Raw genomic sequence first — 12,263 nt, forward strand, 5'->3', positions numbered from 1 at the left:
AATTTAATTTGAAATACAAATCTAATTACAAAACATCACACAGGATTCTTTCACTTGTAAAATAATGACACAAAATAAAAAAAACAATACATGATAAAACCCACACTGACCTTATCAGCGGCCAGGATCTTGAAGGAGGCGATGACCTGGTCTGCGGTGTCCGTGTCGGTTGTTTCCCGGGACATGAAGTCAATGAAGGCCTGGAAGGTGACGGCGCCGCTGCCGTTGGGGTCCACTATGCCCATGATGCGAGCAAACTCGCTGTCTCCCTGGCAACCGAGAAACAACAGGTTAACCCAGGAGAGACAGCACTTTGTACTCACACACACACAGACATAGACACAGACAGTACTTTAAAGTGTGTAAAACATCAGGACCTCCAGGAAATAGACCGAGCCAGAGTCAGTACGGAGTAGATGTAAAAGTTGTTAATTGCGGTCCAAATATTTTATATTTCACACTTTGACACATGCATGACATGACATCATGGGTTAATATCAACGGGAGAGACAGACAGGTGAGGACACTGAGGACAAACAGCTGCGTATAATTTGGATGGTCTTCATGAAGAATGACATTTTCCTTCAGTCAGTAGCGACCGACTAGAGAAGACGGGCAGCACGTAGAGAAGCAACACAGATGAGACAAAATAAGAGAAGCAGCAGTGAGAGGATCAGGGAGAGAGAGAGAGCAGGGTGTCTGCAGGTGGATATCACATCAGAATATACTTTAAACTCAAACATTATTATTTATACTTTAATAGGGCTGTCAAATTTAACGTGATAACAACACGTTAACGCAAATTTGTTTAAACGCCACTAATTTCTTTAACGCAACTTGCGATTTTTGGTTTGTAGCTGTTCAGTTTTAAAGCTACTACTAATACTGTAGCTTTAAAACTGAGCCCGCTACAACCTCCGAAAGATAGATTTCGTAATGCGTTAAAGACACGTAAAGGCTTCAAAATTCACGAGCGGGGTATTCGTTGATGTATTTTATGTTGTACAAGTAGGGCTGTTAAAGTTAACGCCAGAACGTTAAACACGTTAACGCAAATTTGTTTTAACGTCACTCATTTCTTTAATTAATATTTCGGAGGTTGTAGCGGGCTCAGTTTTAAAGCTGGAGTGAAGATGCTGGTATCATATGAAACTAAAAAACCTCAAGAATCCAACGATACCAATCATGTCATACTAGCTGGTTGCAAAGGAGGTTAAATAACGCTCCAAAGTTACGCTAATTTTTGGCGAAGAAAAACTGGCATGGCCATCTTCAATGGGGTCCCTTGACCTCTGACCTCTGACCTCTGACTATCTATCTATCTATTGTTATTGCTCAACAAAGGTCATTTCAGTAGAGACATTAAATATGACAATAGAATAGAAATAATTTAGTTTTACTTTTGTACGGCTCCTTGTCGTCGGATGTTTTTACTGGCGTCCGGTAGTCGCGTTCTGTCCAAAGGGGCGGAAACGCTGATGTTGCAATGGAACGAACAATTGCCTTTCACTTCTTAGCAACATACGTTCTTTGATTACAAGATAGATATAGATAGATATCCAGCACTAATCATTAAATGGAAAACTAGCATGATGGGAGATCTGGGATCATTCACTGCTTTCCTAACACGTCATTTAACGGCTTTGAATTGCTGATGTTTGTTGGACCTGCGGACACCCTGCGAGAGGAGAGCATCATGCAGCAGCAGTACCAGGCTGTTTCCTGTAGAAATGAGTAGAGCACGGAAATCCTCCGAGACCATCTGTCCTGATCGCTTCTGTGGAGCCGCCACAGCACAGCAGCAAAGGCCACGGCGAGAGGGGGGGGAGGTTGATGTGGGGGGAGTCAGAAATATACAAGTGGCAGAGAGGAGGATGAAAAGAGGGAAAGAGTGATGAACAGAAATAGAGATATCAAAACGTTGCAGAGAGAGAGAGTGAGTCATGTTTGGGAGGTGAAAAAGAGATAAAAAAGCACAAACAGTTAACAGCGAAAGTAAAAACCTGACAGACAGACGAGAGGCGAGAGGGAGCCTGAAACAGCACAAAGCAACAGAGACCCCCGGTGGACAAACAGGAACGCTACATCTCTGCCCTCCATGCCGACGGACTGAACCACGTCTGACCCCTTGACCCCCATGGAGCTCATCACGAGTCTCAGAGCAGGAGCGCCGACTCATCACCGACCAGCTTGTTTTAATACAAACGTATCATTAAGTTTGTCAAATCAAGGCAGGAGGAGACACTGCAGGTTAAAACACTGTTTTTCATGCACTGCTCCATTTTTGAGGTTTTGGGCTACTTTGCTTCCATAACTTCTTTCATACTAAAAAACACATTTGAATGTTTATTTTACTACTTTGTCTATTTGAGTCTGTAGAATTCTCCATTTACCAAAGGTTAGCGTTAGATCATGCCTCATTTGTATATTTAAACTCTTAAATTTCTGTTTCATGATGATATCATATTAGTAATCGTGGTAATCTCTAATACATCGTTTTGTTTTAGGAAAATCCTACTCATTGTGTCTTTACACAATCAATGAAAAAGCTTTAGCGTTAATTCAGACGGACTGGCGGTGATCTCCGCTCTGCTCTCCTGCTCAGAGACCCGACAAAACACCAACTCCTTTCCCTCCTACCTGCTTGTTGTTCTCCACATCGTAGCCCAGACTGATCAAACAGGCCTTGAACTCCTCGGCCATCAGAGCCCCGCTGTGATCCTGAGGTCGGCCAAATGACCAATGACAGAGCGCCACGTCATGAGGATGAACCAATTGCGACACGAGGGGATGGTGGTGGTGGTGGTGACCATGAGATCCACAGCAATGCACGATGAGACGATGAGGACATGGAGGATGGAGGGACAGACGGACGGAGGGACGGACAGACATTCATGGATGTTTAGACAATGTCAACACACACGACTCAACAGGCAGCCATGATGGACCCTTTTTCAACACATCTCCAGTTATTTAAATTATTATTATTAAAATTAGGGCTGTCAAAGTTAACACGATAATAACGAGATACTGCAAAAAAAACAAAAAAAATCCATCAGTATCAACCATGTCATACCAGCTTGTTATGAAGGAGGTTAAATAACACTCCAAATTTACGCTAAATTTTGGTGAGGAAAAACTGCTATGGCCATATTCAAAGGGGTCCCTTGACCTCTGTTATGATTTGAGCATATTGTTTTATGCTAAATGCAGTACCTGTGAGGGTTTCTGGACAATATCTGTTATTGTTTTGTGTTGTTAATTGATTTCCAATAATAAATATATACATATATTTACATAAAGTAATCATATTTGCCCACTCCCATATTGATAAGAGTATTAAATGCTTGACAAATCTCCCTTTAAGGTTGAATTTTAGATTGATTCAGATAAAAAAAATGTGCGATTAAATATTTCAATCGATTGACAGCCCTAATTCAAATTAATTCACAGCAACATAAAAACTCACTAAAATGTTTTCTGATTAAAACTACAGTAGGATACTATTAAAGTAGACTCTGAGATATTCAAAGATTCTAGTGTCGTGCTGTAAAGGAACACAAGATGTGTCGTGTGAACACCAGAAACTGGTGAGATGTGATGGGTGAGTGTCAGACAGTAGCATGAACCAGTGACACACAAAGTGACGCACACACATAAGTGGTGTGAGATGGTAAATGACGGTGTCCTTCTCATCCTTATTACGGATCAGTACCTCATACAACCCCACTTCTAACTATCCCTTTAACTAACAGTCTTGTTTCATGGATCTATGATGGGATGCCCACATCATTTCCTCACTCGTCGCCCACTCAGCTAAAATAAAAAGCCACCAACGGCACCTGAACACACCGATACACTCTGAACACCTGAACACAACACCTTCCCAACATGTGCTCTTCCAGTGTGAAACATCAGGGTGAATACTCACACGCTTGGCTCCTCTCTCACCCCCTTGTAAGGTCTAAACATTCATTCACTCATGTTACATATCCATATAGAACCGGCTAAATCCAGCTGATAACGTACAGTAATATTACACATTGCCAGTGATTATTATATAACATCAATAACATAATAAGTATTTGGGTTGAGAGCTAAAGGTGTGTGGTGGTGAATCATCATCGGTATGTAATTACTGGGATGAAGTGGCGTGCACGTGTCAGTGTATATTTAAAACGACAGTATATATTTACTGCTCTGCATGGTTTGTGCTGTCATATAACGGGTAAGAAAATCTAATTAAATAATTGTTGTTTACATACATCAGACCGGCAATACGTCATCCAGAGTAGGCTCTCATGACCACGCCCCCTTTTGGGGGAAAACAATCCCGTGTCCCTCGTAGACGGTAACAGCATAGAGAGAAGAAGTTGAAACATGTCTCCAAACTTCTACTTTGAACAAAGAGCTACTGTGTAGTTGATGGCACAAACAATAGCTCCCAACCCAAGTACTGCTTGTCCTGTCAGCCTCTTTAACGCGGTGATACAGTGAGTATGAATAATAAATGAATAAGCGGCGGCCCCCCCGGAGCTCGGGCCCCTGACCTTGTCAAAGTGGTTGAAGGAGGCGCGGTACTCGTAGAGCTGCTCCTGGCTGATGCCCTTGGCATCCTTTGTCAGGATCTGGTTCTCCACCTCGTTGATGGTTCTGGCGATGGTGGTCAGCAGCTGCTCCCAGCCCACACGGAGGTGCTGCAGAGAGAGAGAGAGAGCGAGAGAGAGAGAGAGAGAGAGAGAGAGAGAGAGAGAGAGAGAGAGAGAGACAGAGAGAGAGAGAGAGAGAGAGGAAACATGTTACACACCAGAGTTTCACTCTCTTTACTGCAGTAGTCTTTATTTTAAAATGAAAATCAAATAACCACTCATTTTTTGTATTTTAATATCCTTTTGTGAAAGGAAAAATCAAATGACCAAAAGATACACTGACCTTTTATTCATTTTTATAGTTAATAGTCAAAACGTTTAGTTCAGTTTTAGTCACCGAAAGTCATTCAATATAAGTCAAAATGTTTTCTCTCTTAATTTTGTCGGCTATTTTTCCTTTAACGGAACATTTTGAACAGACAAAAAGATAAGATGTGTGTAAAAGTGTGTGTGTGTGTGTGTTACCTCCATTGTGTAGGAAGTGTACTGGTTGTCGAAGATGAGGGCCTCCTGGATGAGCTGATGGTCTCCCTCCAGCGTGTTGATTTCAGGCATGTAAGACATGATGGTGGTCTGGTAGTCCTTCAGGTTGGTCAGCTGGTCCTCCAGGGTGCCGTTCATCTCGATGGATATCCTGCCGATTTCCTGCCGACACACAGAGTTTACCGTCCTGTTAATCCTACACATGAACAGTTTATAGATGTAGCACAGTGTGAAATCTCTATCCGGCAAATAAAAACCCTTTCTAGAGTTAACGTGTGATAATAAAGACCTCATTCTGTGACTTCAGCGTTCTTTCACACCTGTAATCGGTTAATTTAGTCGGGACCAAGAGGAGAAAAAACATACACCTTGTTGTATTTTGGTTCTGGTCAACGAACCAGAGGAGTAAACAGGAAGTTATACAGACCGACAGGTAACTCTGTCTGGTGACTGACAGATGTTTATGCAGCACTTTAATGCTTCTGATGTGTAGAGTTTAGTGCTGTCAAAGTTAATGCGATAATAACGCAAATTTGTTTTAATTAATTTCTTTAACGCATAAACGCAACTTGTGATTTATAGGTTGTAGCGGGCTCAGTTTTAAAGCTAGAGTGAAGATACTGGTATCATATGAAACGAAAAACTCTAAGGAATCAACTGGTACTAACCATGTCATACTAGCTTGTCGCGAAGGAAGATAAATAATGCTCCAAATTTACGCTAAATTGATTTCCAATAATAAATATATACACATTTGCATAAAGCAGCATATTTGCCCTCTACCATGTTGATAAGAGTATTAAATACTTGACAAATCTCCCTTTAAGGTACATTTGAACAGATAAAAAATGTGATTAATCGTGATTAACTATGGACAATCATGCAATTAATTGCGATTAAATATTTTAATTGATTAACAGCCCTAGAACATGAATAAACACAGTGAACAAGCACACTTCAAACTGTTCCTAAAGCTGCCGACTCTGAGCTCACGGTTGGCCTGTAAACTATGACCAACTACACACAGCTGTGCAAAACATGAACCGCTTCAACAGTGTGGTGACGGTCGGTCGGTCAGACCGGCTGCGTAGGCTAATCCATTACCTCCATTTTGTCCTGTATGTAGGCGCCGACAGCGTTGGCCTGTGTGGCAAACTTGGCTCTCAGATTGTCGTTGGAGTTCTGTTTGTTAAGCTCATCCTGCAGGGCGTTATCACGCTGAGGCACCATGTCCATCGCCTGCAAACACACAAACACACACACACACACACACACACACACACACACACACATTAGAAACACTCACAGCTGTAACAGAAACGTGTGTCCAGAGACATTTTTACTAATAAAGTAAAAAAAAATTTGCTTCGCTCTTGGTGTGAATGCAACATGATGAGAATTATTAGAAAGCACAGCACACCTTTTCCCATTTGCTGTCGATGCTCTCGGGTGTGATGGTGGTGTACGGGTTGGCTCCACTCAGCTTGATGCCGTTGCTCTGGGCGATCTTCTGCACCTCCGCCTGGATGGCCTGAATGGCCTCACGCTCCTTGTCGGCATCCTTCAGGGTGGACTTGAACTGCTCGTGGGCTGTGATGAGACCCTGAGGGAGGAAACAACACACATCTGGTTTTACCTCATCAGACAGCAACTAGAATAAAATCCATCTTATGATATAGTTAATAACCTCTTAGTGAACTATTGTATGTTTGTAGAGATAAATGTTCATTTGCTCCCAGTACTGTTTAACAAAGGTTCAAGGTCTCGACCCCTCGCAGTCTTCCATCGTCTAATGGTCTGTGTTGACTTAAACCCCCAGAATCACTGCTTCATCTCTTATTTCTGGACCTCAGCAGTATTTGAGGCGGTTTCAGGTGTTGCACCTGTCTGCACCGCTCACCTGGATCTCCTCGATGTTGTGGACGATGAACATGTCCTGCAGGTCCTCCATCGCTCCCTCCATCCAGTTGTTGAAGGGCGCCGCTCTCTTGGCGTACTCCAGGTAAAGCTCATCTATCGACTCTAGCTGTTTCTCTGTCCTCTGTTGGCGAGAAAACAGATTATCAAAATTAACTTTATTGAATTAATGGCAAGAATTTCAATGTGTGGATATTAATACTTGAGGCGGCTGATCCTAGGACAGAGTACAGAGACATCACCTGACATCATGCATCACTGGGAAATTATTCAGTGTCCTATGATCTTGTCCACCATGACACACACACACACAAACACACACAACAGACTGACACATTAGTCGTACCTCCAGCGACTCTTTGCGGCTCTGGGTGAGAGCTCCCAGGGAGTCCCACTGATCACAGATCTTCTGACAGCGAGCGTTGACGCTGGCAGAGTCGTAGTAGTCCAGCTCGCTAAAAACACACACAGAGAGGTGAATGATTAAGTATTCTAGAGTGAGTATTAACAAAGAATGTATATTGATAAGAAGTTAAAGTCAATTGTTTGTTTCATCGCAAAATCAGCGCCCAGCAGCGCCATCTAGAGGATGATGTCAAAACAGCACCAGAGTTCCTTCTCTTTGGTATTACTGTTCTTTACACGCCGTTTATCACTCCACACTTCTTCCTCCTTACTTGAGTTCCTGTGCGATGGCGGCGATCTGCTCCACTCGGTCCTGATGGGCTGCCAGGTCGCTCTCAAAGGCCTCGTGTTTCCGTAGCAACGCCTTGACTTCTGACAGGGTGGAGGTCTCGTAGTCTTTCTGGGTCAGCATGGCCTCCTTACCTGCATGCACATACAATTCATTCAGCCACTGAACCTGGAAGTCTCTGAACATGCCGGGGGTGTTAACTTTTTCAGCTTTTTTTTTTAGATTCTTGCCGCAGGCCGCACTTCGCCACTGCTCTGGTGTGAATGTGGCGTTAGGCCGCGTTCACACTGCAGGCCTTAGTGCTCAAGTCAGATTTAAGTCATACGGAGGCCACTTAAATCAGCGCTTACGCTTTCATTTATAAGTTGATGTGCAGCGGAAGCCAGCGAATTCCTGAGCAGATGATAACGAGGACGAGGATGGTCGAATGTATCGGCGATTTCCTGAGTACAGCTCTTTTAGGGGGTGATTTTTGGCATTTTATTTTGCTAATTTAACGGTCTGGAGGCAAGATGTATAGCAAAAGAAGAGAATCCAACTTGATCCCAGAAAGGCGATTCAACACAGTGTACAGTATGTTCCCCCAGTGTGTGATAAACCCTTTACGTACCATCGGTCCAGGACTCGTGGATGGCAGCCTTCTGGTGGAACTTCTCGGCCAGATGTTCCAGTCTCTCCAGACGTCTGATCTCGCTGAGGATCCACTCCTCGTAGCCCTTTTCTGCTCCCTCCAGAGTGTGCCACGCTCCGTTGATATCCTGACACCAAACAGCAGCAGTTACTGACAGTAATCCTTCAAACTGTGCAGATTTTCTGCAGTCTACAACAACTTAAGAATATAACATTCAAATGTCTTCAGATGTGGACTCTTTTCATACGAATGAGTTCTATGATCTGCATACATACAGACACCATGCGTCCCTCTGATGGCATGAAGGCAGGTCTGTTGCTGAGTCTCAGTTTAGTCTGCAGAGTGTTGAAGCTGATCTCCAGCTGGCATTTCTCTTGGACCTGAAGACATGAGGGAACACATTCAGCAGAGAAAACAAGAACCTCTTATACATATAAGTACTGAATGCAGCGTCAGGACATAGATCCAAGCTGGCAAGTATGCATAGATCGAGACTATTCTCACATATTACTCTGCATATTTATGGGAGCAGAAAGCACTGCAGAAGTTGTTCTCTACCTTGGGTGGTTTGTGGACACAGCGGTAGTCTCTGAAGTCCTCCTGTTTGGCCTGCATGTCATTCACGGTCTTCTCCTGGGTTCGGTTCTCCAGCCAGGGGATGGTCCGACGGATCCACTCCAGCAGCTGGAGGCAGGCAGGAAGACAGTCAGGAAAACATAAACCATCCGTTGGAAAAGAGGCTCCGACACTTTCTCAGGTCTTCCCAGAACGTCTTAACATCGTTTGACCGGTGTATCTGAAATGTGAGGTCAGGTCATTAAACATGCTGAAAGGTTTCGACCTCACCTCACTGGCTAGTTTCTCGTAATCCTCCATCATCTGCTCGTTCTCCTGGTTGACAGCCAGCACTTTGCAGATACGATTGGCGGCCGTCTCAGCCTATCAGGAGACACAGTGATGAGTAGCGCTCACAGTGATTGGATAAAACAGTCAAAGCTAAGTGAGACTATTCACTATAAGTCACACAAACAAACTGAAAATAAGCGTCTACTGCTCCTTATCACTACCTCGACCTGGGCTGTCATCACCAACGTTAGAATATTTAATAGCTTTTGCTTTCCAGATTTGTGCGAACACACTCCACACACAGGCAGTGAATAGGAATTAATCTACGACGGCGTGTTAGGGCCACTGTAGGTAAAAAAAATAAAATAAAATAAAATGGACATTCTTTGAGATTAAAGTGGCAAATTTACGAGAAATAACGTGGACATTCCCTGACATTAAAGTCATAAATATACCAGAAAAAGCAATTATATTCTCTGAGATTTAAATCATAAATTTACGAAAAAAAAACGTTGATATTCCCTTACATTAAAGTCATACATTTACGAGAAAAAAACTTGGATATTTTAATATTGTAAATTTTGCCACTTTAATCTCAGAGAATATCCACATTTTTTCCTCGTAAATTTATGAATTTAATATTAGAAATTTTGAGTTTTTCTCACAATATTACCCCCTCCCCCGGCTCCGTAATTTTTTTTTTTTTTAACCTACAATGGCCCTAAAACGCCGTCGTATAATCTGACCATAAAGTCACTGATTATTAAAAAAAGTGCACATAAACTCATAAATCAATAAAAGCCAAATGACTAATAAAAACATGCTCCAGCTGTTGATGGTTAGTTTGAATGTGCCAAAAAATCAATCTGTGTGTTTTAAAACTCCATGCGTCTCCCGTCACAACTCAGGAGTCAGCCCGTACGTCTAGTTACAGGTTCATGTAGCGCTGTAGTCCACATCAGTAGGTCTGCCTACGGTCATATTACACTACTGTACCACTGGAATAAAAACAAACAGTACACACACTTAAAGCTGATTTATATTCTGTACAACAAACTTTTCATTTGTTCTATCATACATGGTGAGTTTAAATATTTAAAGTCTAAGATATTCCATATGTATACAAAATGATATCATACAATAAAAAACATTTAGAGTTGAGAAGTGTTAATAGCTGAAGAGAAACTGGAGGGACATCAACCAGCGTTTCCCAAAGTAATAAAGGTCTGCTTTGTTACCCGTTAAACTCAAAACCCATAAAGCAAATCTCTTTTAGGGAAACACAGTCGATGTCCAAAGAACCCGAAACAGAAGTATCAGAAAGCGCTTGATATTGTTGTTGTCAGAGTTCCCATCATGCTCCTACTCTGCTGATATCTCCTGACTTACTCTGAGTTTCCAGAGAGATGACCTCTATAAAACTATAACCTGATTTCCTCTTCAGTCGTATCCAATGACGGGAAACATAAAGCAGCATAAAGCAACAGTATATTCCTGTGATTTTGACCCATTTTCTGATACTAGCTGATATTCACTAAAGGAAACAGATCGCTATCTGGGAATAAAACCCTCTGTATGATGATTGATGGAAACCCTGTTAATGTGAGTCTGCAGCGTGAGAAGCTCACCTTCTGTGCGCCAGAGAAGGCATGATAGAAGCAGGATACATATGTCATTATGGCCTTCTCATCCGGCCGCAGCGTACCCACGATGTCTACGCATCACCCAGCACCCAGCAGGACAGAGAGAGGTTGGCGAAGGAAGGAAAACACAGAGAGAGAGAGAAAGAGAGAGTGAAGCCAAAGATACCCAAAGCTACATGGTCATCGCTCCCTACAGGATGTGAGAGCGAAGGTTGTGAAGAGATAGTGGCTCCCTCTTTAGGTCTTCAAGTTCCTCCTGTTACCATCACCCACCCCACCCCCCCCTGATGGGAGGAGGAGGACGAGGAGAGGAGGATGACGAGGAGAGGATGACGAGGACGAGTGTCACCCTGAAGAGAGCTGAAGGACACTGGAGCCACAAGTTCAAGGTTGGGACACAAACACACTCATCAGGTGGTTCCTTCAGTTTGATTCATTGAGTAGGTGAAGTTATATATTAAATATATAATATTATTTTCATTATTATTGTTTTCATGATTGTTATTGCTGTTTTTCATTTATTTTTATTATTTATTACAATTATTGTTTTTATTATTTATTTATGTAATTTAATATTTATATATATATATATTATTTATTTATTTTCATACTTCTGAAGAGTGTTCTTGTTGTGTATTTTGACATTATGTTGGTTTATATATTTATATGGAAAAGAAGCATGGCAATACCATGTTTCGCTATCATTACATCATCAATGATGTTTCATTATTTTTTATTACAATTATTGTTTATATATATATATATATATATATACATACACACACACATACATATATACATATATATATATATATATATATATATATACATATATACATATATATATATACATATATACATATATATATATATATATATATATATACACACACACACACACACACATATACATATATACATACATATATATATATATATGTATTTAAAATTGTATTATTCAGTATTCATTGTTTAAATTTACTATTTATTTATTTTTTATTTAAATCAATGATGTTTCATTATTATGGTTTCCATGATTATTATTGCTGTTTTTTATTTATTATTATTTATAACAATCATTTTTTTATTTTATTTTTTTATATTTATATATTCATTTTATAATTCAGTATCTATTTATTTTAATTTTTTTTATTTTATGTATTTATTTATTTTCATATTTCTGAAGAGTGTTCTTGTTGTGTCTTTTAACATTATGTTTGTTTATATATTTATATGGAAAAGAAGCATAGTAATACTATGTTTCGCTATCGTTAAATCATCAATGATGTTTCATTATCATGGTTTTCATGATTATTATTGCTGTTTTTCATTTATTATTATTTATTACAATTATTGTTTTTATTATTTATTTATTTTTTAATAAATATATATATATATAT

General features: G+C 40.8%; 1 protein-coding gene across 4 annotated transcripts in view; it reads right to left on the bottom strand.

The window, feature by feature from the left end:
- actn4 (actinin, alpha 4) overlaps positions 1–12,263 on the bottom strand; it is a 69,493-nt gene that overhangs the window by 2,437 nt on the left and 54,793 nt on the right. Inside the window, exons 8-22 of one of the 4 annotated variants that reach the window (XM_037774588.1) lie at positions 10,849–10,934; positions 9,221–9,313; positions 8,933–9,058; positions 8,650–8,754; positions 8,354–8,501; positions 7,727–7,877; positions 7,396–7,504; positions 7,033–7,173; positions 6,553–6,735; positions 6,237–6,371; positions 5,115–5,294; positions 4,551–4,697; positions 3,932–3,964; positions 2,641–2,721; positions 111–269 (exon numbers count right to left, since the gene is read on the bottom strand). In XM_037774588.1, coding sequence (XP_037630516.1) covers positions 111–269; positions 2,641–2,721; positions 3,932–3,964; positions 4,551–4,697; positions 5,115–5,294; positions 6,237–6,371; positions 6,553–6,735; positions 7,033–7,173; positions 7,396–7,504; positions 7,727–7,877; positions 8,354–8,501; positions 8,650–8,754; positions 8,933–9,058; positions 9,221–9,313; positions 10,849–10,934 — 1,877 coding nt within the window. The remainder of the gene's footprint in view (positions 1–110; positions 270–2,640; positions 2,722–3,931; positions 3,965–4,550; positions 4,698–5,114; positions 5,295–6,236; positions 6,372–6,552; positions 6,736–7,032; positions 7,174–7,395; positions 7,505–7,726; positions 7,878–8,353; positions 8,502–8,649; positions 8,755–8,932; positions 9,059–9,220; positions 9,314–10,848; positions 10,935–12,263) is intronic. The other 3 variants (XM_037774587.1, XM_037774590.1, XM_037774589.1) reach the window with 3 other exon arrangements.

The sequence above is a fragment of the Sebastes umbrosus genome, chromosome 7 (assembly GCF_015220745.1).
Source record: "Sebastes umbrosus isolate fSebUmb1 chromosome 7, fSebUmb1.pri, whole genome shotgun sequence".
NCBI lineage: Eukaryota > Metazoa > Chordata > Actinopteri > Perciformes > Sebastidae > Sebastes > Sebastes umbrosus.